We start from the raw sequence: 24,066 nt of genomic DNA, 5'->3' as shown, positions 1-24,066 counted from the left end.
CGCCAAGGTAATGTTGTGTATTTGGTGAGACCAGCTGAATGTGGTGTACCACGAAGTGTTGGAACCAGACGGGGAACCATCACGGGTGACGTTTACCCACGGCAACTTATGCGTTTGAGTCGTGAATTTATGGAAAAAAGCCCCAGTTAGACACTAAAGTGCACTCCGATTACCATCTGTTCCGGTCGCCGGAGCATGGCTTGACCTGCGCAGGACTTCCAGAATCGCGCCGATTTTAAAAATTGGATCCAAACATGGATTGTGTCCAAACCGGATTTATTTTTCTATGAAGGATTCCAGAATCTGCCATATGATAGAAAAAGGTTGTATAAAGTGACGGAATAAAATCGATGCCTATTCGGGCCTATGAGGCTTGAAACCTCATGCCGGAACCGTAAAAACCTGTCAACACTTGTTTATAGACCTGATACTTTGTTCCATCTTTCGAGTAAAACTAGTTTCATTTTTGGAAAAATGCTACATTCTTTGAACCAATACAATTTGAAAAATCCGATGGTGCCATATCCGGTGAGTACGGCGGATGTGGTTGATCATCCCATTTTACGGGTACTGGGATATCGGGAAGTGGCTATATCCGTAAAATTGAAACTCGTGACTAGCCGAAACGCTCCTGGGTCATTTTATCTGAGGATTAAAATTGTGAATTCATCTGCCTGGTCCTGTTCCTTAATACCGACCCAATTCAGTGAAAAACGAATTCTGCATCAATAAATACCTTACATTTTTGCTAATCGACACAAACTGTTCGTTCCTAGAGATAGGGAGTAAAGCGAGCAGCAACGGGTCAGGTGGTTTTGGGTGCGAAAGGGAAGGAACAATTTTATAGCATACACTGCATAAAATACAACGTAAGCGTCGCATCGCTGGCGACAGTTTGAATGGGTTGTGTGATTTAATGATACGAATTATGTTAATGGCGATTGCATTTTTATTGCAACTCACAGCAGATCCACCGCCTCAGCTGGTCACGGTACGGATTTTTCGAATTTCGCCGCTTCTTCTGCCCTGCTTCATCCCATCTCTTCTTGCCTTAAATCGGACACTCTCATTCACTGCCGACCCGATCCGTCTGACCTCTAAGACGGCTTTCTTTTTATAAATAAAACTGCACCACCACTGACCGCCAACCGATCTCCATCCACCCAACATCGCACCCAACAAACGGGGAGTAACTTCGTCTTTCGACACGCGGCGGCGGCGGCGGGTACGGTGGATTTGGTTGGTCCACGGTTCGCTTTCACTTATTGGTCATTTTATTTCGTCGCGAATCCGGCCCCGTTCCACCGGGTTGGAATTCTTGACCATATCTTCACAGATCTTTTTGCAAAAAGAAGCAGTGCCGGGATGGGTGTGTGCGTGCGCGGTACGAAATGTTGTGTTTGGTAAATTTTTACATTTTTTTTCTCTTCGCGGACCATCATTACCACTCCGTGGGTAGCTGTGGAATGTGCCGGCCGCAAGAGGCCATAAGTGGTGGTGTGATCGCGTGGATGAAGTCTCGCGCGAGGAGCCGATGGTGGCTGTGCAAGATGCTTTCCGATCGTGTGTGACATTCTTCCGGAAGTTCCCCCGATGGAGACGCCCGGTGTTTGGTAGGGAGCAGCAATGCCCATTGCTTAAAAAAAATGTCCCCGATTAAAAAAAATGTTCCACTGGGGACAGGAGGGCCGGGAGGGCGGAACCGTTTGTCGTCATAACGCTCTTAGACGCGTTGGGTGCGAAAATAGTCGCACGAGTGCCTCAACTGGTAGGATTTATTGGGCCCAAGATTCCTATGCTGGCCGTTGAGGGTTTGACGCGCGATAGGATTTTTGGGGTTTAAAACGATCGCCCCGCTTTTAGGGTCGAACTCCGGCATGAACATTTATAACGGGGTGTAGCATTTCTGCTGTGATGGATTTGTGTTGTGGGGAAAGATTTGACCGTTCCAACCAGCCCATTTGTTGGTATTCCTTTTGACCTTGAACTCGAACGTGTTGGTGGTGTTTCCTAACGTTGAGCGTGTCTTTTTATTTCACCAAAGCTATGTTTCCTGTTGTAAAAAGAATGTTTAATATTTAAAAGTTTAGGAGTGTTTGTCCGATGGCAAGCTCTGACTATCCTGCATCGTGGTATACAAAATGTCTGGTAAACCTTAATATGCTCGGCATGACCTAGAAAGTCGCCAAGCGAAGAAGAAGTGGCAAATGTTTGTGTGTGCATACTATTTATTTTTACTGCGAAAGAATTTCTCTGTCATTGACCACAGACTACAGCCAAGATCAGCAGGTCGTATTACAGATAAGAAAACCAAATTAACCTTCCTCGCTACATAAACCATATGACATGCGTCGTGTGACGTTGATGTTGAACGTTAAGTCCGTACCACTGATAAGCCACCGAATGTATTTTTAAATCCATTTTCTTGCTGCAACATGATTTGCTTAAGGAAATAAAAAATAAAACCCGTCAATTTTTCATCGCTGGAAAAGACAGCAAAAATGTGTGTCTCGAGTTGAATATCGACAACATAGTCTTGGACTTTGATTGTATCGCAAACATAGAGGAAGTTGCTATTTACCAACACGTATACGTTGTCTACGTCTGTCGGGTCAGTGCTATTTTTAGTGCACGGGTTACATGCTCCTCATGACATTAAATTCCACTGTTATCTTGAGGGGTGTTTTATCTTATCTTGCCAACAAGATAATGTGGGCGATCCCGAAGAAACAATAGCCGCTCGGATTGACATTAGGGAACCCCCCTTCTTGAAACGATTGAAGCAGATAAAACCAGTTCCTTTGATGTGCTGGTAACGGTTTAGCTGGGTACTTTAAGGATTCTGCAGACGGGTTAATACAAAGCCGGTCGCCGAGGGTTAATGGAAAAATTTTCCTAACCGTTTCAATAGAAAGGAACACATGAATGATGAAATGTTGGATATTAAGAATTTAAAGCATTTGTTTTTCGACTTTACACTGAGCGAAATTAGAAGAACACGCCATGTGATGGTTTCGAGAGCTTTTTTATGCATATTTTTTGGCATTAATTTCATCAAGGCTGAATTCGAAGGATTTTTAAATGTTAGAAATAAGCTTATTTGACAAGAAATAAAATAAAATAAGCTTAGTTGACCATGGCGAGCTTTGCAAGGGCTCAGACTGCGTCTAGTATTAGGAAAATGATGAGATGTATAGCTCTAAACAGATTAACGCATGATTTTCATACAAAATTTTGAGCGATTTTGATTGGTTAGTACAATCTATCGATCTTTGAAAATTGCAAACCCTTAAGTCTATCCTTCCTCATCAGATTAGTTTTCAGATTGACTGAAAACTGATCGATACCCTAGATTTTTTTTGGGTAATAGAGACGGCATATGCAAATAATTTGGAATAATTACTCATAAACGTACTTCAAAAAAAATTAAAAAAAGAAAGTTAGGACTTGTTATTTGTTGAAATGGTGTAGGTTGATGAAGGTTGATCAAGTTTGATTGATCAAGGTTGATTGAAGTTAACGAGGTGCTTTTTTTGAACTTTTTTCTTTATGAACTTTTTTACATAAATGTTTAAAAATTTTAGACAATGTATCAAATAGGTTTGAAATAAATTCATTTGACTGAAGTTTTAAAGAGCATCAAGTGTAAAAACGTTAATGTCGAAACTCATGCACCAACTGACCATTCAAACTGTCACCGGCCAGCTTAAGGCATGTTTATTTTTTTATTTTTTGTTGTTCTGGTTTGCTAGAAATGCTACAAAATGTACGTAAAGCTTATCGCTATAGCACTTCCGTTGTTTTGCAACAAAAAAGGCCCAGCAAAATCAACACACAACCGCGCGCCAACCGGGGTGTATTTGATGTCGCAATCTGAAATCGCGTTTGTATCGGGCACATGTTGACTTTTTCTTATCGCTTATCAGAATATGGTAGGCATATGATTTAGTTTTCTTTCCTGTTTTTTTCCATGAGCGTCCATGCGTTGTCCGGTGGTGCGCGAACGTTACAGCACATTCACATGACAGTGCACATGATACGAGTTTATCGGTAAACGGGTTTGGATCGTGATATGTGTATTCCCATATGTCCAGAACCGGAGGGGCAGGTCGTATGTTTGCTTGCGTCCAACAGTTGAGATCATTGCACACCACTGGCAGCCGGTAGGTTGTTTGAATTTAGTGTATAGTTGGACGAAATTCGTGCCCTCGGAAGCAATAAATAGAGCAAGGCGGTGCGTGTAATCTATTTAAAAAACAGCCGAATTACCGAAATTCTTACACTAGGTTATGGTTCAGTGATAGGAATTTGGTATACACATAAGTGCGTGATTGTTTGTTTACTCCAACACGGGGTTTATTACTTGCCCATGACAAGGCCGTGACCGGTAATATAAAGCAGAAGCTTCTGTTTGGCTGATACGGCATAGTAACCTAAATGGTTTGTGATTATTCGTTACGCTTTGTTACATTATCTTTCACAATAAAATCTAATTAATGTGGTTTTGTTTTGCTCATTTCCTTGCAGACTTAATGAGCCCATCGAGGATGGCAGAGTATGGCGACTAATCCTTTCAAGCAAACGCCAGCAATACCCAGCACGACCCAAAGTAACAACACTCAGCACTATTACGATGAACCCGCAACAGCCGTGTTTACTTCGAACAGTTCCGCAGCAACAAGTGGCAGCGGGTCTAACGCAGCGGACAGTAGCAGTATCCTGAAGCAGAGGGCGACGTGTGCCTGCTCGAACATCAGCATTATGCAGCTGTTTCACGAAATGAAGCAAAAGTATCCAACCGTACCGGACACGGTCGTGTCGGAGCTCGTCACACAGAACTGTCACGATCGGCCGGCATGCATCGGCAAGCTGGAGGAAGCCGTACTCGGAACACCTGCCCAAACCACCTACCCGTCGCAATCCATCCACAGTGGCAGTCTGAAAAGGCGCAGTGGTGATCGAAAGCTGGCCGGTAATCGATCGGATGGCAGCAACAGCTATAGCAGCAGTAATAGCAGTAGCAATAGTAGCCGGGAGAGCAGCGTCGATAGTAGCAGGTTACAGGGTGCTTCATATCCTACCACACATCAGCAGCAGCAGCAGGGAGTTCCGACGACCGGTGGCGGCACAGGCTACAGTGATAATAGATTTATAGGAGAGAGCCGAATATCTAGTTCGTGCGCAAACCGGCCCACTACGCTGGCCGTACGTCCAGCAGCAGCAGGCACTGGGGTGGGTAACTTTGGAGCAACGCCGCCACCACCTCCGATGCGACCCAATCGGATAGCTCCACCATGTCCACCAAACAACGTACCGCTAGGGACGTCCACGATCACGACAACAACCACGGCTAGCAGTAGTACTGAGCTCGGTGAGACGGTTAACCTGCAAGTGAACGTTACCGTATCGCCTAAAGCCGGTGGACCGATGATCGCTGGTCAACGGCACACATCGACGATCTCGCTCCAGCCAGAGCCGCCGTACTCACGCGAGCTAGCCCAAGTTAGCAGTACGTTCAGTGGTGGAAATCCTTTGGTGATGGGATCACCCACTGCTGGTACGGTGGCTGGCAGCACACCGGGTGGATCTTCGCGGACAGGATCGGCTTCGGTGGGAATCGGCGCTGGCGGTAACGGTGGTCGTAGCTCTACCTCGGTTAATCTAACCCTGCGACAACCGACCGACGGTCGACCGCGCACACCCATCCACATCCACGCCAGCCCACTCAAGTATACCGCCAAAAACTTTAACGCTCAGTCCGGCATTCAATCGAAGCTGGAGGTTACGTTTCGTGATGGTTTCGGTTCGTTCAGTGCAATGCGCGCTCAGGTTCCGGGCTATGAACCTCAGCGCGAGATGATGGCAAGCCCACAGCAACCGGAACGGGAACCGTGCGCCGTTGCTTTGCCGGACGGTCATAGTGGATGGTATCAGTCACCGTCGTCCGCTGGCAGCAGAGTTCCGTACGGCGGGCTGGCAGGATTTCCTCCACCGCTTTCATCCTCATCGCCACTGCCCAACCTGGCGGCCCATCAGATGGTGTCTAGTCGGGGCATGAATGGGCAGTCCCTGTTTGCCGACGGCCAGCTAGAGAACGATGGACTGACGAAGGAAATGCGCTACCAGAACTTTGTTGTCGCAGGTAATATGAGTATTTTGTAGAAGCGTAGAAATATTGGTCATATGTTTAGGAATCTGATTTCTTTGTTAGTTCGTTGCGAGAACTGAATTTCTGTATGCAACAAATTGTATATTACGTAACTACGCAGATTTCCAATGTAACTATTTATCGCAATACGAATTAAACATCGTAATTATATAGAGAATTGTTATCATTTAGAAATAATTCGTAGAAAACCATATAATCACAGCAAAATGCCCTACGTGACCCTACTTTAAATCGAACAAAAAACATTCACAATGCAATTTAATAATGCTGCTGATAAGCTTGGAATATTTTTTTTGCTAGTTGCCGAGGAATGTAGGGAAGAGTACGATGAAGCTCACAGTAGGATCGTGAATAATATTGATAGAAACTGAATAAGAAAAAGGAACAAACATTTCAACAAAGCTCGCACCGGCGTAGGCGACAGAACCTACCAACACAACATTGATAAGCACTCACTCAGTATACGTCGAGCAAGATCCCAGCTCTCAGTCGCTCTGTTTCGACATTTTGGCTCACTCACTGGCTGTGGCTGAACAGCGATCGTTGCGATTTTTCTGTTTCATTAACCGGGTTTCCTTTTGTAGAGATGGCCGTCTCACAGCAGCTGGAGCAAAAGCAGCGTTTAAGCCTGGAGGTAGAACGGAAACGGACCCAGTTCGAGTCGATCTGTCGTGAAATCTTCGTGTTGCAACAACCTCTGCGCTTTATCGATGCGGAGCTGCTCGATCGTGAGGTGCTGGTGCTGGCGGCTGAGGTCGAGCAGCTGCAGAAGGAAGTGGATTCGTGCGACGAAGAAGAGGCACGGATACAGGCCGCAGCGGCCGCAGCCGCGACGGGTTCATCGATAACGGATGGGCTGAGTGCGCTGAGCGTTGAAGGTGGTAAGAGAATCCGTCGAATTACACGCAGCAACACCATATACGAGGCCGTGGTAATGAGCATTTTATTTCTCTTTAAGGTTCACCATTAATGCTTCCACCGTCCATGGTGTCAGGAGCTAGTGGTGGGGGGACTGTAGTGAATCGTCCACCAAGACCACCCCGACCTCCGCCGCCCAGAGCCCCAACACAGTCGCCGTCGCGTGGCAGTTCAGGAAGCGTTACGCCGAGTACGCCGCACCTTGCCCCATCGCTAGCCGTTATAGGCGGCACGTCGTCACCAGTACCGACCCCCACGTCATCCGTGTCCTCGTCCTGCTCAACCTCATCGTCGTTTCAGTCGAACGGTGGAGGTGTCGGTGATCCGACGGCTCCCAATCGACTGCAACCATCCGCCACAACAGGCCCCAATCAACCCTGGACCTGCAGTCTCTGTACATTCCAAAACCACGAACTAATGCCCGCGTGCGAAGTCTGCTCGCTGCCGAAAGCATCCGGTAGTAGAACGGCTGTGGCTGCACCAATGACCAACAGCAACCCGGCCTTTGCGGTCGCGGGCGATGTGCGCGATGGTGTCGGAGGATCCCCCCATGCTGCCGGTGTGTTGTTGCGCCGTCAACATCATCTTTCGGTTGATACTGGCGTTGCGGCTGCTGCTGCCGCCGCCGCTGCTGCTGCTGCCGCCGCCGTTGTTGGGGCATCCGTTGCCGGACCTTCCACGGCACCTCCCTATCCGGGCGTTGCGGAAATGCCTCCACCGACATTTGCATCCTTGACCACGGGACACACCTCCACGTCGATGCCGCTGCAACCTATTCCCCTTTCGCATGGGCAGCAGCAACAGCAGCAGCAGCAGCAACAGCAGCCAACGCAAACAGTACAGCAGCAATCCCAGCAATCCAATCCGCCGCCACCATTGCAAAATGCCCAGTATCAGAAATCATCCATCGAATGCTAAACAAACCGCTCAATGCCATCGCCACTGACGATTTACAGCCCTACTAACACGCAAAAAACAAATGCATTGATTAATGAGCGAGCGAGAGAGTGAAACTCGATCGAAGGACAAGTTCTGCTCAGCTGTCCAGCCTCTCCGTACAAGAGGAAATACATTAGCATTAAGGAAAGATCGCCGAAAGTAGCCTTTTGCATGAATTTTTGCCGAATAGTGCGAGACATTTTCCTTGGCCACGGTAGGGATGTGTCTCTATCATGTGTGAGTGTGTGTTTGCATTGCATGTTTGTGTGTGTGTGTGTTTATTTGAAGCAGTATCTAACTGAGTTTTTACATACCGTCCGCACCCGTATGAATGCTAAAAATTAAGTAAAACATTTCATAAACTTTCTTCACGATAGTGTTCAACGGGGTATGTGTGGTTGCTTACAAAAAAATATTGAACTGTGCTACTTGTGCCAGTTCTAAAGACATTTTCTATTGTCGAGTTGGGATTTTACGGAGTTAAACGTTTGTTTTCCCATGTTGAGAACGGTTAACGAGGTTGAATTGTATGTTTGATGTCTGATCAGCGTTTTATGCTGTTGACATAGTGAGTGTTACAATGGCCTGCACTGGCCTGAGCAATCCTGTAAGTAATGACTATTCTTCTCTTCTTCTTTCCTGTCATTATTGGCACTCATTTCGCTTAATTTTATCCGTAGCTGGATTATTAAGTCCTGCGCTGCGAACAACATACACACATTTTTCAACACATATGAGTAAAATTTTACCGATGAGACTTCATTGTAACGGTTATAATTCAAACGCCGATAGCGACAGTTTACGCGAATGCATTAGATGGTTTTTGTTTTGTCATAAATTAATTAATCGATACCTGAACAGGGCGGTAGTATAATGTGGCTTGTTATTCGTCGTTTTACAATTATTACAAAGTGTGCAGGCTGCGTTGATCGTACATACCTCACGTTTAAGCCGGCTGCTTTTCAGGGAGCAACGAGTAGGATAGTTTTTAATTAATTGAGAGAAAGACCACTAGAAGGAACTTTATATATATACACATCGTTCATCAGACAAAAAGTATGTCAGGTGCAGCGTAGCTTTATCAATATTTAACTACACATTTTGTCACATAATTTTACGCGGTCGTACACACCAGAGAGCAGCCGGTGATGATGGAGTTGTTCGTCTGCGAGTGTGCCGTTGCGTTCCGAGCAGACCGTCAGTTGGACGGAGCAAATAAGCCACGGCCGGCTGTATGTACATCATCAGCAACGCGCATCTCCTCCTCTAGTGATGAGCATTTTTTGTCGCGAAAGGTGCGTTATCACGGTGGCGTTACGATTACGAAAATAGATTATCACAACACAGGATCAGGGGCCGAGGAGTCGAGGGGAAACGCACGTAGGCCGACCGCGACTGTTACGCGAGATGTTGTACGCTCCGTACGTGTGTGTTTTACCAAGCATTCCGAATCGTTCGTTTAGCTTCACAATCCCGGCCATAGACGCCATGAGCCCGTACCGCGCGCATCGAATGCATTTGTATCGCGCGGTGTCTGGCGCTTTGATGCTGCACAACATCAAATGCGCCACGGGGTACTAATTCCTGGCACCTTTTGCCGGTGCGTCGTCTTAGAAGTTTCGACCTCGTTTTTGTTTTTTCGTTTGTCCCCCACCGGTACGATTGTTTCTTCTTGGCTGTCATTTTTCTTTGCCAATGCGACTGAATCCGGAACCCACCCAAACCGGGGGACGACGTTTGTTTAGTGAGTTGTGTTTATATCGATGCAAGCGCATAATGAGGAGTTAATTGGTAATAGAGTTTTATTTCCTTGCGTGCTGTTTCTACCGTTGAGTGATGCTTTACAAAACACACAAACGAACGATTATCTGGACATAAATCATTCCTAGACATTTGCCTTCGGTAAGCGTTTGGCGGAAAACGTGCTCGTTTAAATGTGTATCATTATAAATTATGTTGATGTTAAATAGAAGTGAATTGCATAACTGCATTTACGTTTGATTCTTGTGATTAAATGTCCGAACAAGATGCTAATATGTCCCGCCTGGATTGATATGTGATAGTGTGTGAGTGTGTGTGTGGCTACTAAAAAAAAATATCGTTTGAGCCATCCCATTTTTGCGGTTGATGCTTTGTTTTTGTGATGCAATTAACTTATTGTACATTTGCTTTAAATATTTTTAATTACATGTCTTTTGAATGTACTTATGAAGCGTGATTTAACAGAAAATTTCTAGATGCGCTCTCATTCCCGTCGAGCAAACCATTTGAAACATTATAGCTTTTATAGGACATCGTAATAATCGTTGCCCTTCTTGGTGTGTTTCTTTTCAGTCGTAGCATCGGGTCAGGACATACTGATCTATCTGTCGCCGGGACAGAATAGTAGGTTACAATCAGCGCCACCCGTACCGCCGCCATAGTTCACTAACACTGTTCCCTTGCTTTCAGAGATTATTCATTCGTGGATCGTATCGTAGTTACCGTCAGCAAGGGTTCCGGTTCCACCGAGCACCGCGCTACCGGAAATGGAGAGAAATAGACAGACAGACAGACAGACAAACCAACGTACATACACACACACATGCAACCTGCACTAAGCGCACCATAGTGGAATTGTTGGAGCCATCGTCATCGTTACCGGGCACCACGCCTATGCAAAAAAGTCAGACTGAATCTCGAATCTCGGGAGTAGTAGTGTATCGCATGCAGCAATTCTTGTACAGCCGGCTGTGTGGGCTGCGCAGCACTGTATCGTGTTCGGAAGAAGTTAATTTTTTGATTAAGAACCACCACATGCCAGTTCCGCCGTCGCCGTAAAGAATGTCTTGTTTAAGGCAGAGAAGAAAGAAAAGAAAAAGTCCTTACACGCAACTGTGTCGTACACTTTTGTTACCAAACCACGGACTGATGGCAGCAGAATTATTGCAGGCTGACGCTTTTAATACTGAAGAATAGAATTCTACAACTGTCTTCCTTAAACCTTTTGAGTGCTGTGAAGTGCGTGTAAGCTATCATTTCCGAAGTGAAAGAATAAAAGAAGAAAGAAAACGGGTATGCTTGTGGGAAGTGGATTTGACCCTTCACTTCACATTTATTTCTAGCTTCTTATAACACTCAATGATTGTGTCGGTTTACAGAAAAGATTTAAAGAAAATTAGGCAAACAGGCTCGAAAACACCGACTGCGTAGCGTCGTACACGGTCGTGTCGAAGCCGAGCGTTCGTACTACGTTATCGATCCAGGAACGGAATAGGATGATGTTCGTGTAGACTCCCGGTACGGCATCGTGGCAGCCAATGCCCCAAGCAACACTGCCGACCTGTGCGTACCGGTTTTCGGTGGCCGCCCCGATCGGGCACACGAGTGGCGCTCCGCCATCACCTTCGCACGTGTCTACGCCCCGCTCACCACCGGCACAGATGAACGTTTGGTGCAGCCGGAAGCGTGAGGTGAGTCGCGTGGCCTGCAGCTGCCGTTCACAGGTCGACGAAGCGACCAGCGGTAGGGGAACCTTCTTCATGATCACACTGTACCGGCCCGCCTTGCCAAACTGCTGCTTACCCCAACCGCTCGCGAAGCAATCCGTGCGACGCGTATCGAAGTTAACCGGCGGCAGACAGACCACGTTGATGTGTTCCGCCAGCTGGATCGGCTGCTCGAGCTCCAGCACCGCAATATCGTTGGCAAGACTGCGTGGGTTAAAATCGGGATGACTGTTGACACGTGTCACCAGTCGCTCCTGGTACGGCAGTCGCTCCTTCGTCGTCTGTGTGTCCCACTCGCCGGCTCGCACTTTCAGCTGACCCTGCCGGAAAGCCTGCACACAGTGGGCACCGGTGAGCACGAGATTGGGGTGAATAAGCGAACCACCGCAGCTGCTGCTTCCGTCCTGCGTTTTAACGATCGCCACAGTCCACGGGAACTCACCGAAGCCGGCTTCATTGTTCTGCAAACGAATGGGGCGGTTATTACTGACCCTTGCAACATTTCGTTGGAGCTATACACTACACTTACAAAGTTTCCAGTCAACGTGAAATCGATTCCACCAATATTACGAAGTCCACAGCCACGTGGCCGTCCAACCGGAGGCTCACCGGGCGTATTGTTCATAGGCACCACCAACGAGTCCACATCCCGGCAGCACACATCCAGCACATCCTGGCAGCTCTCTGGATTGTAGCTGCAATAAGTTGGAAAAGTTACATTCGTTGCTTCATGATTCGAGGATAGCAATCGGTCGCTTCCAACAAAACTCACTTGACATTGATCTCGTTGAACTTGTTCTGCTCGGCAAATTCGGGCTGCGGTTGGCAGGTGAAATACGGTACGCAGGTGCAACGTTCGCCCTGCGCCGTCAGTAGCGTTTGTGGCCGGACAGTTGGTGTGATAGCGTCCAGCGGATCTGCTTGGCCCGCCTGGAAGCCACTGTTGCTGTCGCCCTCGCCAACACGGTTCGCAAAGTTTAGGATGGTATCGTTCTCGGGGAAGAAGATCTTATCGATCGGCTGCTGTGCTTGTGCCAGGGCAACGATCGCGAATGCGACCAGTGCTTTACATAGAGGCGTCATGTTGTTTGCTGCGAAGAGAAGCGTGTGGAATGGTAAGTTATTTTTTATGTATTATTTTAATGTATTAATGGTTACATTAGAACAGGAAATGACGATCAATAGAATCTTTAAAATGAGATATAAGACAGTTCTCATGCCAGGACTGGATATCGTCTTCAATTCGGACGAATCCCCTAAGTGCAGGAGTGACCATCCGAAACTACTGGGCTCATGTCAAGGAAACCACAATTGGCAGGCCAAGAGCTCTCGAGGGTGAAGTGCCAACAGATAAATTCTGGCTTAATCTTGACCAACCTAAGCAAGTAGTCGCCAAGTAGTAAAATGGCTACTGAGCTTCTTCTTGGCAAACAATTTTTTTGCCAGTTTATATAAGACAACTATAAGCTAGAAACCCATTGAGTGGTACATAAACGATCAATAATTGATCAGAAGTTCTGTTAGTTCTGACGCAATAGGAAATGCAAATCTTATTTATTTATCGTCTCCCTGGGTGGAAAGAAGAGGTAAAAGCTCTCCTCTTTGGAATCATAAATTAGCATAAATCTTGCCTGATTACTCAAGCGCGCAGGAATCGATATTGAGTCGAGTTTTCAAGGCAATGCGTTAAATGCATTAAGGTTATTGAAGCTAGAGGTCAGATGTCTCAAGAGAGAGATTTTGTGTATTGGAACTTGTTTCTTTTTACCTCAACAAACATTTGGCAGGTCAAGATCTTCTGAGACTTTGTAGTCCCGAAGAAGAAGGAAAGAGCCCGAATAATTCCGGAAAGACCTATTCCGTCTTCGTGCCTCTTGAGGGTCGACAATGTATTACAGACTCACGATTTACTCAGTAAGCATTAAGAACGTACAAAAGGGAAAACCCCTGGTCATAATATGATCAACTTGGGCTCGCCTTGGGCTTGATTTTTTCTTTTGCCTTAAGGATATTAACTATAATATATCCTATCGTTTCAATCGAAAGACTTTATTAGTACCCGTTCTGGCCTGGGTTTAAATCTTGATTGGTTCGTGCTTTCAGTATCATAAGACTGGTTGCTTTAGGCCTATGGACTTCAACCCACCGACGAAAGATGTCGGGCCAAATATGGAATTGACGGGAAACAAGAGCTTCTCTGCGGAGCAAAAATAATCCACAAATCATGCTTTGCCAATCGTTGGTGGCCTCCAGTGTTACTGGGAGGTGATTGAAGAATCTCAGACCTAAACATGGTTGGCATTTTCCAGCATATACAACGTTATTGGTGGATGGTAACTTGGAACTTGTCTCCATGGAATGATGGATTACGTAAAACCTAAAGCCCCAGCACACGGGACGACGAGGCCATGACCATAATATATTATATTCCTTTTTCTTCATTTCTCATTCAGTTCTTTGCCTTCCTACATTTCGCACAAAATAAATCAAAATCTCAGCCAAACAACAAACATCGATCCCACCACTTGAACGTGTGTACCCGGTAAGCTGCATGACCTTGCGATAAGAGGTTATGTATGCTGCCCGCTCTCTGTATGGGGCAAAATGAACATGACCACTTTTCTTCTTGCTGTGATTCGTCTTGGCCTGTACGAAACCAATTTCGGCGGGCACTGCCGAACCTGTTTCTTCAAATCTTCACCCATCATCAGTAACGCTCTCCACCAATATTTGGTACCAGAATGTTCCCTTGCTTTGGCGGTGTGTTGAATTACTGTGAGAAGGGTCGAAGCTGAAACCGATAGGATAAACCATGAAAGAAACCTTCGGGTGAAGCCTTCCGATCGGCGGTGGTTTCGCTTCAGTGGAGCTAAGTACTCTAAAGGTTAGTTAACTTTGTTGCAAAAATCAAACAAAAACTTTGACCCCAGACACACCACGCAGCCTTTTTGGGGGTGGTACCGTGTCGCAACTGCACAAGCAGCAACTCAATAATGTGGGGTGGGCTACTGATTAACGCGGACGTTTGTTAAAGGATCATAAATCGAACGACTTACCTCCGAAAAACTTAAGCAAACACCGCAAAATTGGTGCTGGAGTCTTTTCGCACTGAGACACGGTCGTCGGTCAAGCGTGAAGCCGAACCGGATTGAGAGATTGGGTAAATAATAAACCCACACACACACACACGCGCGCGCGCACACGCTATTAACACAGACACACTACCACGCTGAGGATCGCGATCAGAGAAGGTGGTCGAGATCCAGCCACTGTGTTGTCGACTGGGTCGCTGCACTGCCGGTAAGAAACTGGCCGCGCGGTGCGATCGTTCGAATCGCGAGGTTCGTGTTTGAGTTGCGTGTTTTTCAAAGGTGGGGGATGCCCACTAGTGCGATCGGGGAGGATGATCGAATGGTGCGTGGCTCGCGTTGATTTTTGTTTGTTTGTTTGTTTGTTTGCTGCTCGCGTCTATTCGCTTCCGAAATACGACGATCGTTGTGTTGTACGTACACCGAGAGTGGCGTACGTGTGAGTGCTCCGAAAGTCCAGCTGAGAGTTGTTTGTTTTCAAGATCCAGGGTTTTCCAAACGCGATCACATGTGCAGAGCACCGAAAAAAAGGGGGAAAATTTGGACAACAGAAGCAAATCTGATATAATAAAACTGATTTTAACGCAATAAAATATTCAAATTAAAGGGAAAGGATTTTTCCTTACTTGCTAAAGCAGCTTCGGATTTGAGGAATATAAATCTCGGTTTTACTTAAGCTTTCATTTATTAACAGGAAGGTTGCTGTTGAAGGGATTATTTTATCTCCAATCTAATAGGAAGGTCAACAAGGCCATTTCCCAGAAAAAGCAAGTCGGAGGAGGCCTCCAGAGGTTGCGAAGAAAAGATTGGTCGTATACAAAAGAGTCTCAACCGATCCCATTCGTTCCAATTCACCTAGAATGATTTCCCCATCGTCCGTGTAAAACGTTTGCTGTCGCTAATAGACGAGGGAATTCCCCCAAAAAAAAAAACCCGACTCGACCGGATTGTTCGATGAGGGTGGTGCGTGTCTGCAACGGGCCGGACAGAGAGCGAGAGAGAGAGAGAGAGACCTTGGCAATGCAACCGTACACTGCAGCATCTGGAGCAGCAAAGTGCGATGATAGCGATCATTCGATCAACCATCCGTTTAGTGTTCCGGGTTTTACGTGTATGTATTGCTTTTGTTTACAAACCAGCATTAACACATGGGGGGCTTTCCCTACATCAACCCCCCCCCCCACCACCACCTCCCATCTCACCCCTCACCCCAAGCTTTTTGTTAGTAGAACAGGTTTTGGAGTAGTCCAATAAAACCCCCTCAGAGCTCTCCCCGGAATGTAGTAATGCCTGAAAGGAAGATAACTCCTTTATCTTGCTGCGTTGTATGTTGTGCTAGTATCATCTGCCTTTAGGATAGAAATCCATTTACAGTTTACATTCAATAAATGATCATTCTAGCAGTATAAAACCAGTTTTCGAGCGTCACCAACCTGTTTCAAGGATGAGCGTTTGTTGCTCCTGTTTGATAAAACCGCTTCAGAGTGTTGAATCTCCAGTCTTAATTTATAGAGCTGCGAACGGCGGAAACAAACAGGATGAGCAGATATAGAACAATTGGTAAGGTAAGGGGTATAGCGATAAACCCGTTCTAAGGTCGAATCTTGCCCGGACCATGCTTCCTACGCACAGTACATGAATCTTGTCGCATGTGGATACATTCACATAAAACAAAGACCGAACATCAGAATGTATACAGAGTCAAGCCATCACAATAACAAGAAACAATTGGGTTTCCCTTAATGCGCGTGTTGTCCTGTCCCGGTGGCCGTGACACATAAAATATTCAGTGAGATAGGTGAACGGCTAAGACCTTACCATGAGCTCTCGTGATAACCTCTCACGCTGAAGTTGTTCCAGATTAATTTGGGCAAGGATTTTGTTGTGCGTTAAAAAATAGATTCATTGATAGTGGAGATAGCCAAAGGCCATGATGATTTCCCAATATGGTGTTAAATTTATTGTTCCAATTGCTGAGGTCTGAATTTTGCGCTGTTATTGTTTTATACTGTGTTTGTGTTGTTTTGTTAATTTCTTCTTTTTATTTCTTTTTTTTTTTTTTGTTTCGTCTTCTAGCCCTGCTAAGTGTCATAAATTAAGGGAATCTCTAGCTATGGATCGGTCGTTCACTCACGAAGCCGTGTAGTACGTCGGATCGACCTTTAGTGCGTTCAGCTTACTCACGATCCAGGATCGAGCGACTTCAATATCGGCGTACGCACCGGGAATATTCTCATCGCCGCACCCGATACCCCAGGCTACGGCACCCGCTTGATAGTAGTTGGTTTGTGAACCGGGCAGAAGGCACACCAGCGCAGCACCACCGTCACCCGAGCAAACGTCCGCACCCTTCTTGCCCCCCGCGCAAAGGAACGAATTGTGCAGCTTGAAGTTTAAGCCGAGCCGGGTTTTCTGGAAGGCCCGCTCGCACTGAGTCGAATCGATGATTGGCAGTGTGACGCGCTTCAGTATCTCCTGGTAGGTACCGTCGTCACCGAACCGATCCTTGCCCCAACCGCCAGTAATGCACTCCGTACCGACCGGGGTCCTTAGACCGGGCGGTGGGAGACAGATGATCTGAACGTTGTCCGCTGGCCGGAACGGTTTCTCTAGCACCAGCAGAGCCACATCGAAATGATGGTGGTTGTTGTAACGATCGTGTAGCAACACTTGCTTCACTTTCGAGTCCTGGAATGGGAAGGAGATTTTTTTTTTAGAAGGACTTGGGTTTTTCAACAGGCTTACAAGGGACGTTACCTGATTGGCGATTACTTCGTTCTCGGTCCGGATGTCCCATTCACCGGCCCGAACGATGTACGCGGAAGGCGGTTTCTTGGACACGCAGTGTGCCACGGTCAGCGCAACATTCGGTGCGAGCAGGGAGGCGACACATGCGTACACTTCCTTCTCTTCGAAATCGTACAGCGTTTGCAGCTCAAGCACGAGAAGCGTCCAGGGGAATTCACCTTAAGGGAAGCGAGCGAATGTTGTAAGATTTGCTGGAAAGCTACATTCCTGACCCACTTACCGAACTCCGCTTCTTGTACCTTTCCTGCCCCGATGCGGAACCCAACGCCGTTGGCGTTTCGGTTACCACACGGTAGGAAATCGTCATCTTCCGCTAGCGATCCTTGCGGATTTGGCTCTCCTGACAGGCCGTTTCCAGCGACTATTTCCTGCCCCGGTGCACAGCACACATCCAGATAGTGGGGACATTCGCCAACAACGTTCGAATTTTCCTGCCCGACACGCAAATCTATCTCTGGCGGTGCGTTTTCATCCTCTATCTTTGTTACCGGCCGATTGCATTTACCGATCGGGATGCATTTTCCTTGACAAGTCTGCGGGAGAGGAGGAAGGAAATTGTTAGCGGGGGAGGGTTGGTAGAGCGATAACGCATGTTCGGCCACTTACCTGGCCCTGGATGATCGGTAGCTGTGCTACCAACACCAGCACACACGATGCTGCAAGTACCAGCTTCATCGTGGCACGTGGCTACAGAGATTCTTAACCGTGCTTAAAGCTACTCCGTGCGATCGAACGCCCCGAGAGATACTGCCTCCGATGTGGATGAGTTTGTGCGCCGCACTCGAATATCACGGCGAAATCCGATTTCACTACAATCTCAAAGCTGCTGCTGCTACGGCGGTGACGCCGTGCTGGACGGGACCGTGGTAACGATGACCCGTCGAAGACGGCGATGACCCGACGACTACGAACGCGAGCCACACGACAGCCACAACCACTCTCGCGTCTGTGTTCGACAACATAGGTACAGAAGGCGCGTTGCCGGTACCGAATGGAACTGGTTTATACGCCGATCGGTTACAAGCGCGATCAGATGGTGCCGTAACGAGATCATCTTCTAGCTGCGTAGAGGGCTGCATGTTAACCGATCGCGGGAAGTGAAAGCCAAGATGATGGTTATGGGGAAATTTCTATTATTGCCTACGCAAATGAGCGTTTGGTGCGTAAAATTACACGAACGATCAAGAAGAAACAAGGACACGCGATTGCACCTTCAACACGTGTAGGGCCACACGGATGAGCAGCACCCAGTATCAAGTGCCCATCCAATACAGTAAAATATTCAAAATAAACCGTTGAACCAGCATAGAAACTGGTCGAAACTCCATAATGGACTGGATAAACAGGAATGTGGTGTCGGTGTGGTTGGTTTCCTGCTATAATCCTTACAAATCAGGCGTAAAATATGGTAATTTTAGTTTCTCAAAAAAGGCACCCGCGTTATCGTATCGTATCGTCAACGTTTTTAAACAACCGCGTGAAACGTTACTCCGCTTCACCGGGCGTGCGTGTGTTTGTAGGAATGTTTTCCCTATTTTTTTTAAATATTTCTGCTCTGCTCACTTGCGTACCCATTCCGCAGTGGACAATGTGTGAATTAAAAGACCGGTTCATTAGTATAAATTTTATTGGATTGAGCATTCGAACATTATTTTTTTTATTTGGTGTGGTGTGAATTCTTCCTTTGGTGAATCGTTGCGGCCATCAATGGCTCATTGGTGCTGCACTGTTAAGTAATGGTGAAATTCGTTTTTCAACAACTTTCGTGTTGCTGTGAAAGATTTTGGGTTTACTTTTAATTTTTGTTTTAGTCCCGGGCATTGCGAGAACTACACTGGCGTACATAAATGTAAGGACATGCTTCATTTTTCATTTATACTGCTCAATCAATTCTCAGTATCCACGAGTACGTTATTACAGAAGTTAAAGTGTGTTAAGTCCAATGGTTTGCTATTTGAAAAAATGTGATGAGAAAGGATTGATTAGAGCGTTTGTGATGGTTAGAGATCCGATGTCATTCAAAATCCATTGAAGTATTGTGTGACTATCGTACTTCAGTCAGTTTAGAGCTGCTACTAAACGAAGTATGGGGCCTTTACAAAGCTTGCTAGTCTTGCTCCTAAATTGTCCCGTAACACTATTTATAATATTTAGATACCCTTCGTCTTCAGTCTCGTTTCATGCCAATGGAAGCTGTCCTTGAAGTTCAACTTCAAGCTCGTCAAATAATTAGTTCACCAGCATCACTGTTTCAACTCATAGCAGAATCGGGTTGCATAGCTTGCCAAAAGTGTTGCCAGTTATTTAAATTATCATGGTTGAATATCATTTCATCCAACATTTTTACACACGACCGTCAAGGAATTTTCTCAGCGATATTGAATTGAATTCGAGTAATGACACTCTGTTAAGTTGTACTGATCGAGACTCAGAGGCTACTCGAAGTTTTCGTTGTTTGACAGAATGTGATGTGCATGTCTTGTCGCATAGTCACTTGAAATGCCAATTCTTCATGAATTAAGGATGCTGTACCAACAGGTCAGCTGACTGTATCACTGTGCGACATATGTAAAACTATATCTCCAATGGAAACTGATCGCACCCTTTTTCATGATTTTTCTTGTTTGAATTGCAAACGATTTAAAAAAAATCAATCTTATGATTTAGAAAAGGTTTAAAGTAGGTTATTTCAACATTTAAAACTGAAACTGACAACCATTCCTCCCCCTGCAATCCGTAGGTACTACTAACAATGCTCCTTCTGCTTTGGCTCTACAACATCAAGAGGTCGCTACCTGCCGTTACTGGCTTCCATGACTTGATTTATTCCCATTAGATGGGAATTGATGTCCTACGTACGAGGAGACGGTCAGGACGGGATCCGATAACCGGTTCAACCACCGCCACCAGATCACTACAATAGTACTATCCATCTGTGGCTAAGAAAACCAGAAATGGAAAACCGAAACAGCTCGAGGTTGTTAGTGGCTCGGGTGAATAAGATCACCCAAGGGTTAAATTCTAGCAAAGAAGACGAAACCACTTATCAAACAGCTGTACAATAAGCGGTTTCTTTTTCTTTCCTAGAGTTTAACCCTCAAGTGAGCTTCATCTCTAATTTAAAAAAAATGATTTGTCATTTAAAAACGTTCTAACTTCAACAATACACTGATACCACTTTCGATAGCTGTATCCCAAATTTACGCATTGTTAGTTATAAAAGTTACGCTTATCATGTAAAAAATATTTTCTTAAAATTTCATAACATTCCATTGGGTCTGTATACTCTAACGTACCATTTAATCCTAAAATTGAGCGATCATTTTCTATAGCTGCACCCACCACAAATCTTTCTTCTGAAAAATCGGTCGCAGGCTCAAATCGATCATTTTAATGAATAAAACATTAATAAAATTTTGTCGGTTCGAAAATTTTCACCATGATTCATGCCATGAAGCATCAGGCGTTGTTGAATCTGCATCAGCTGGATATGATCTTACATTATGGAAATAAGCTTGCTATGGACGGGCAGAGCTGGACTAATGGTCAGTTCTTAAGAAAGCAAAAAAAAAACTTCAAAACACATATTTTGAATAATTTTTGAAAATGATATCGTGATGGTTTGAGTGTCTGAGTGACATTGAGATGTTTTATCGAAAGGACCAAAACGAACAAGGCAGAGGTTCCACATCTGATTAATAGCATTTAAGATTCACTTTCGTCGAAACAAGCTTCCTTTCTCTACGATAATTTTGGGATCAAATCCCATTCAGACTGCCTCCCCGTACGCAGGATTGACTATGCTACTACAGGTAAAATCAAAACACAGGAAGCCAGAAATGGCAGGAAGGGTTTGTAAAGCCAAGAAAGAAGAAGTCTACCAATGTCTGGTGGTCTTTTAAGTAATGTTTGTATAACTTTTAAAAAAATAAAAGAATTTTTGTTATTCATTAGTCTAGATCTGTCTAGAAAAAAATATGTTAATAATTGAAAATATCTCATCTTAATAGTACAAATACAGATTTGAACGAAGAAGCACAAATTACTTTAATCTAATAATTAGTAAGTTTAATTGTAAGAAGTTGGACCAAAACTAAAGGGGCGTCTTTAGAAAGTGCTTTCAGTATAGAAGTACGATAAATTTAAGCAAATCCAACCGTGATAAAGAAACTTTACAGCAACAATGTTTTTAGCCGTAAAACTTCAAGTGCGTGCGGAAAATTATAAAATGTTTGTAAATTTAGAGTAAATCGTGCACGGAAATTGGGCAAAATCAATTGGGAAGTTAAAATGTTAAAAAAATCCAGGAAAGAAAAACATAAGCCTAAAACCAGCTTATGTTTTACAATCGTAAAATTAATTATGCCGATTGGTTAAAATTATGCCGATTTGCAACGAAATGGCATTTTTTTAAATTTATATTCCTAAAATTATTCATCAAACTCAAAATTTAGGAATATTCAAAATTCAAACATTTTTGTGTACAGTTTTCCTATTCTTCCTATTCGTTGTTGTATTGTAGAAGTATTGTTCGTCACTGTAGATGCGGCTGAAGAATGTGGTTAAACTGAAGTGAAGAATTTCTTGGCAGGGAGGGTGAAGAAACATTCTTTTTAATCCTGTGTGTTACTCAAGAGAGTGTTTAGAGGAGTGATTTATCACTGCGAGGAAACTTCAAACGATTCGAGAGGTATTATAAATGTCCATACTAAGATAGGTAATCACTATCGAAAGCCGGAAAGGTAATGAAATATGTTTTTAAAATCGTAAAAACGAGCCGAATTAACGGCGACCCATCGTTCAATACATTAAAAATTCCAGCAATTTTTTTATGATGTAGCTTTGCGCTGGATTCCTTACATTTTCCATCATGAACTCGGGACTTGAGTTTGGTTTTGTGATTGAAAAATATCGTTTTCTTATGTTTTTTTTTGTTGATTTTATTATTTCCTTCGCAATTTGTTACTGAAATTTAAGGTATTAATATCTGACCCCGTTTTTTTTAGAATAAATAACAAAGAACTAGAACAGTACAAAATGTTGTATAACTATACGAAAACCTAAGGAAGATATATTTCTAGTAGTAGTAGTAGAAGTTTTATTGGGAACAAGTGTATAATGTTATTGAACAATGCATACTTAAATAATAATGGGTTCGCTAAACTTGCACTCCACATTGATAATTGAATTTTTAGATTAGTGATTGCTGTGATAAAATCTTTTGATTTGAATGAACTTATTTAGTTGCGGAAAAAATGCAAAAAAAAACCACGATTGAGAAAAAAAAATATTTAAACACTAAGCTAACCTTAAATACAGAACTAACCTAAACTTAATCCTAAAGAGAAACTATAGAATATAATCCGTTCAACCTAACGTTATTTGAAGATTTTGTAGACTTATTCTACTAATTGTTGAATAATCCGACTGGAGTTTTGAATACATCTGCTTAGGTAATTTATACTATTTTTTAATAAATAATCATCAATTTTCAAAATTTTAAGCTTATTATGCAAATCATTAGTTCTGTACCACGGTGGTACATTTAGAATCATTTTAAGTATTTTGTTTTGCTTGATTTGAATTTTTTTGCGATGGACCAACGCGCAGCTACTCCAAACAGGGGCTGCGTATGTGATAATAGGCCGAACATATACTTTATAAATGAGCAATTTATTTTTTTGATTTAATTTTGATTTTCTGTTTAGGAAAGGGTAAAGTATTTTAATCAGTTTGTCGGCTCTTGCCAATATGTTTTCTATGTGATTTTTGAATGTCATGTGTCTTTCCAATTGAACTCCCAGATACTTTATATTGTCTTTCCATTGTATGGTACCATGATTAAATCTTAACTCGCTTTGAGGTAATTTGCGAAAACTCGTGTTTCTCGTGAAGTATATAGCTTCTGATTTGTTGTAATTTGATTTTAGTTTCCAGTACCTACAGAATTTTTCATACGCTTTAAGTGCCTTATTTAATGGATTGATGATAGATCTAGGATTTTTAGCAGCAGCTGTAATTGCCAAATCATCTGCATAAAGGTAATTTGAGGTTCTTGGGGAAGTTGGAACATCGGCTACATAGATATTAAAAAGAAATGGTGACAGTATACTACCCTGGGGAACACCAGCTAGAGGTTCATATGGATCTGATATAGTTAGTCCTATATGAACTCTATTTTCTCTGTTGTAGAGGAATGAACTAATTAATTTAATAACGTGAATCGGAAATTTGAACCTGATTAACTTGAACAACAATCCGTTATGCCAAATAGAATCAAATGCTTTTTCATTGTCCAACAAAACTAAACCCGTCGATTTTTTTCTAGATCTGTTCTCTATTATTTCTTTTTTCAGTCTATGTATTTGGTGAGTTGTTGATCTATTGGGTTGGAATCCAAATTGAGTATCAGGTATAATATTGTTGTCTTCTATATGGGTCCGTAAATGTATAGAGATTATTTTCTCTAATATCTTTCCAAGACAGCTCAAAAGGGAAATAGGTCTGTAATTTTCGGGCTTTGAGTGGTCTTTTCCGGGTTTAGGAATGGCAATAATTTTAGAAATTTTCCATTGGGTGGGAAAATAGCCAATGTTAAGACAACCGTTACAAATTTTAGCTAGAAACATTATTGCTTTTATGGGAAGATGTTTAA

General features: G+C 44.1%; 4 protein-coding genes across 9 annotated transcripts in view; 2 read left to right on the top strand and 2 right to left on the bottom strand.

Annotated features, from left to right (window-relative positions):
• Positions 1–10,016, top strand: part of LOC118503629 — a 30,454-nt gene extending 20,438 nt beyond the window's left edge. For 5 of the 6 annotated variants that reach the window (XM_036037122.1, XM_036037119.1, XM_036037120.1 and 2 more), the window contains exons 3-5: positions 4,528–6,142; positions 6,754–7,050; positions 7,128–10,016. In XM_036037122.1, coding sequence (XP_035893015.1) covers positions 4,558–6,142; positions 6,754–7,050; positions 7,128–8,005 — 2,760 coding nt within the window. In that variant the 5' untranslated portion in view covers positions 4,528–4,557 and the 3' untranslated portion in view covers positions 8,006–10,016. Of the gene's footprint in view, positions 1–4,188; positions 4,441–4,527; positions 6,143–6,753; positions 7,051–7,127 lie in introns of those variants that run through there. The other variant, XM_036037124.1, reaches the window with a different exon arrangement.
• LOC118507436 overlaps positions 1–11,013 on the top strand; it is a 31,627-nt gene extending 20,614 nt beyond the window's left edge. The window contains exons 2-3 of the mRNA XM_036045915.1: positions 10,361–10,411; positions 10,478–11,013. Of these exons, the coding sequence (XP_035901808.1) occupies positions 10,361–10,411; positions 10,478–10,506 (80 nt within the window). The 3' untranslated portion in view covers positions 10,507–11,013. The remainder of the gene's footprint in view (positions 1–10,360; positions 10,412–10,477) is intronic.
• A 68-nt stretch (positions 11,014–11,081) lies between these two features.
• LOC118503634 (phenoloxidase-activating factor 2-like) lies at positions 11,082–15,043 on the bottom strand. Its single transcript, XM_036037131.1, has 4 exons — positions 14,571–15,043; positions 12,287–12,605; positions 12,044–12,209; positions 11,082–11,975 (listed from the first exon to the last, which is right to left on the bottom strand). The coding sequence occupies exons 2-4, from the start codon at positions 12,595–12,597 to the stop codon at positions 11,184–11,186; spliced, it is 1,269 nt and encodes a 422-aa protein (XP_035893024.1). The 5' UTR covers positions 12,598–12,605; positions 14,571–15,043; the 3' UTR covers positions 11,082–11,183.
• A 1,469-nt stretch (positions 15,044–16,512) lies between these two features.
• On the bottom strand, positions 16,513–18,383 carry LOC118503636 (phenoloxidase-activating factor 2-like). Its single transcript, XM_036037134.1, has 4 exons — positions 18,018–18,383; positions 17,632–17,944; positions 17,361–17,569; positions 16,513–17,291 (listed from the first exon to the last, which is right to left on the bottom strand). The coding sequence occupies exons 1-4, from the start codon at positions 18,084–18,086 to the stop codon at positions 16,734–16,736; spliced, it is 1,149 nt and encodes a 382-aa protein (XP_035893027.1). The 5' UTR covers positions 18,087–18,383; the 3' UTR covers positions 16,513–16,733.
• Positions 18,384–24,066: the final 5,683 nt, after the last annotated feature.

The sequence above is a fragment of the Anopheles stephensi genome, chromosome 2, assembly GCF_013141755.1.
Source record: "Anopheles stephensi strain Indian chromosome 2, UCI_ANSTEP_V1.0, whole genome shotgun sequence".
Classification (NCBI taxonomy): Eukaryota; Metazoa; Arthropoda; class Insecta; order Diptera; family Culicidae; genus Anopheles; species Anopheles stephensi.
Note: the sequence above shows the minus strand (reverse complement) of the source record. Positions and strands in the feature narration are given on the sequence as shown.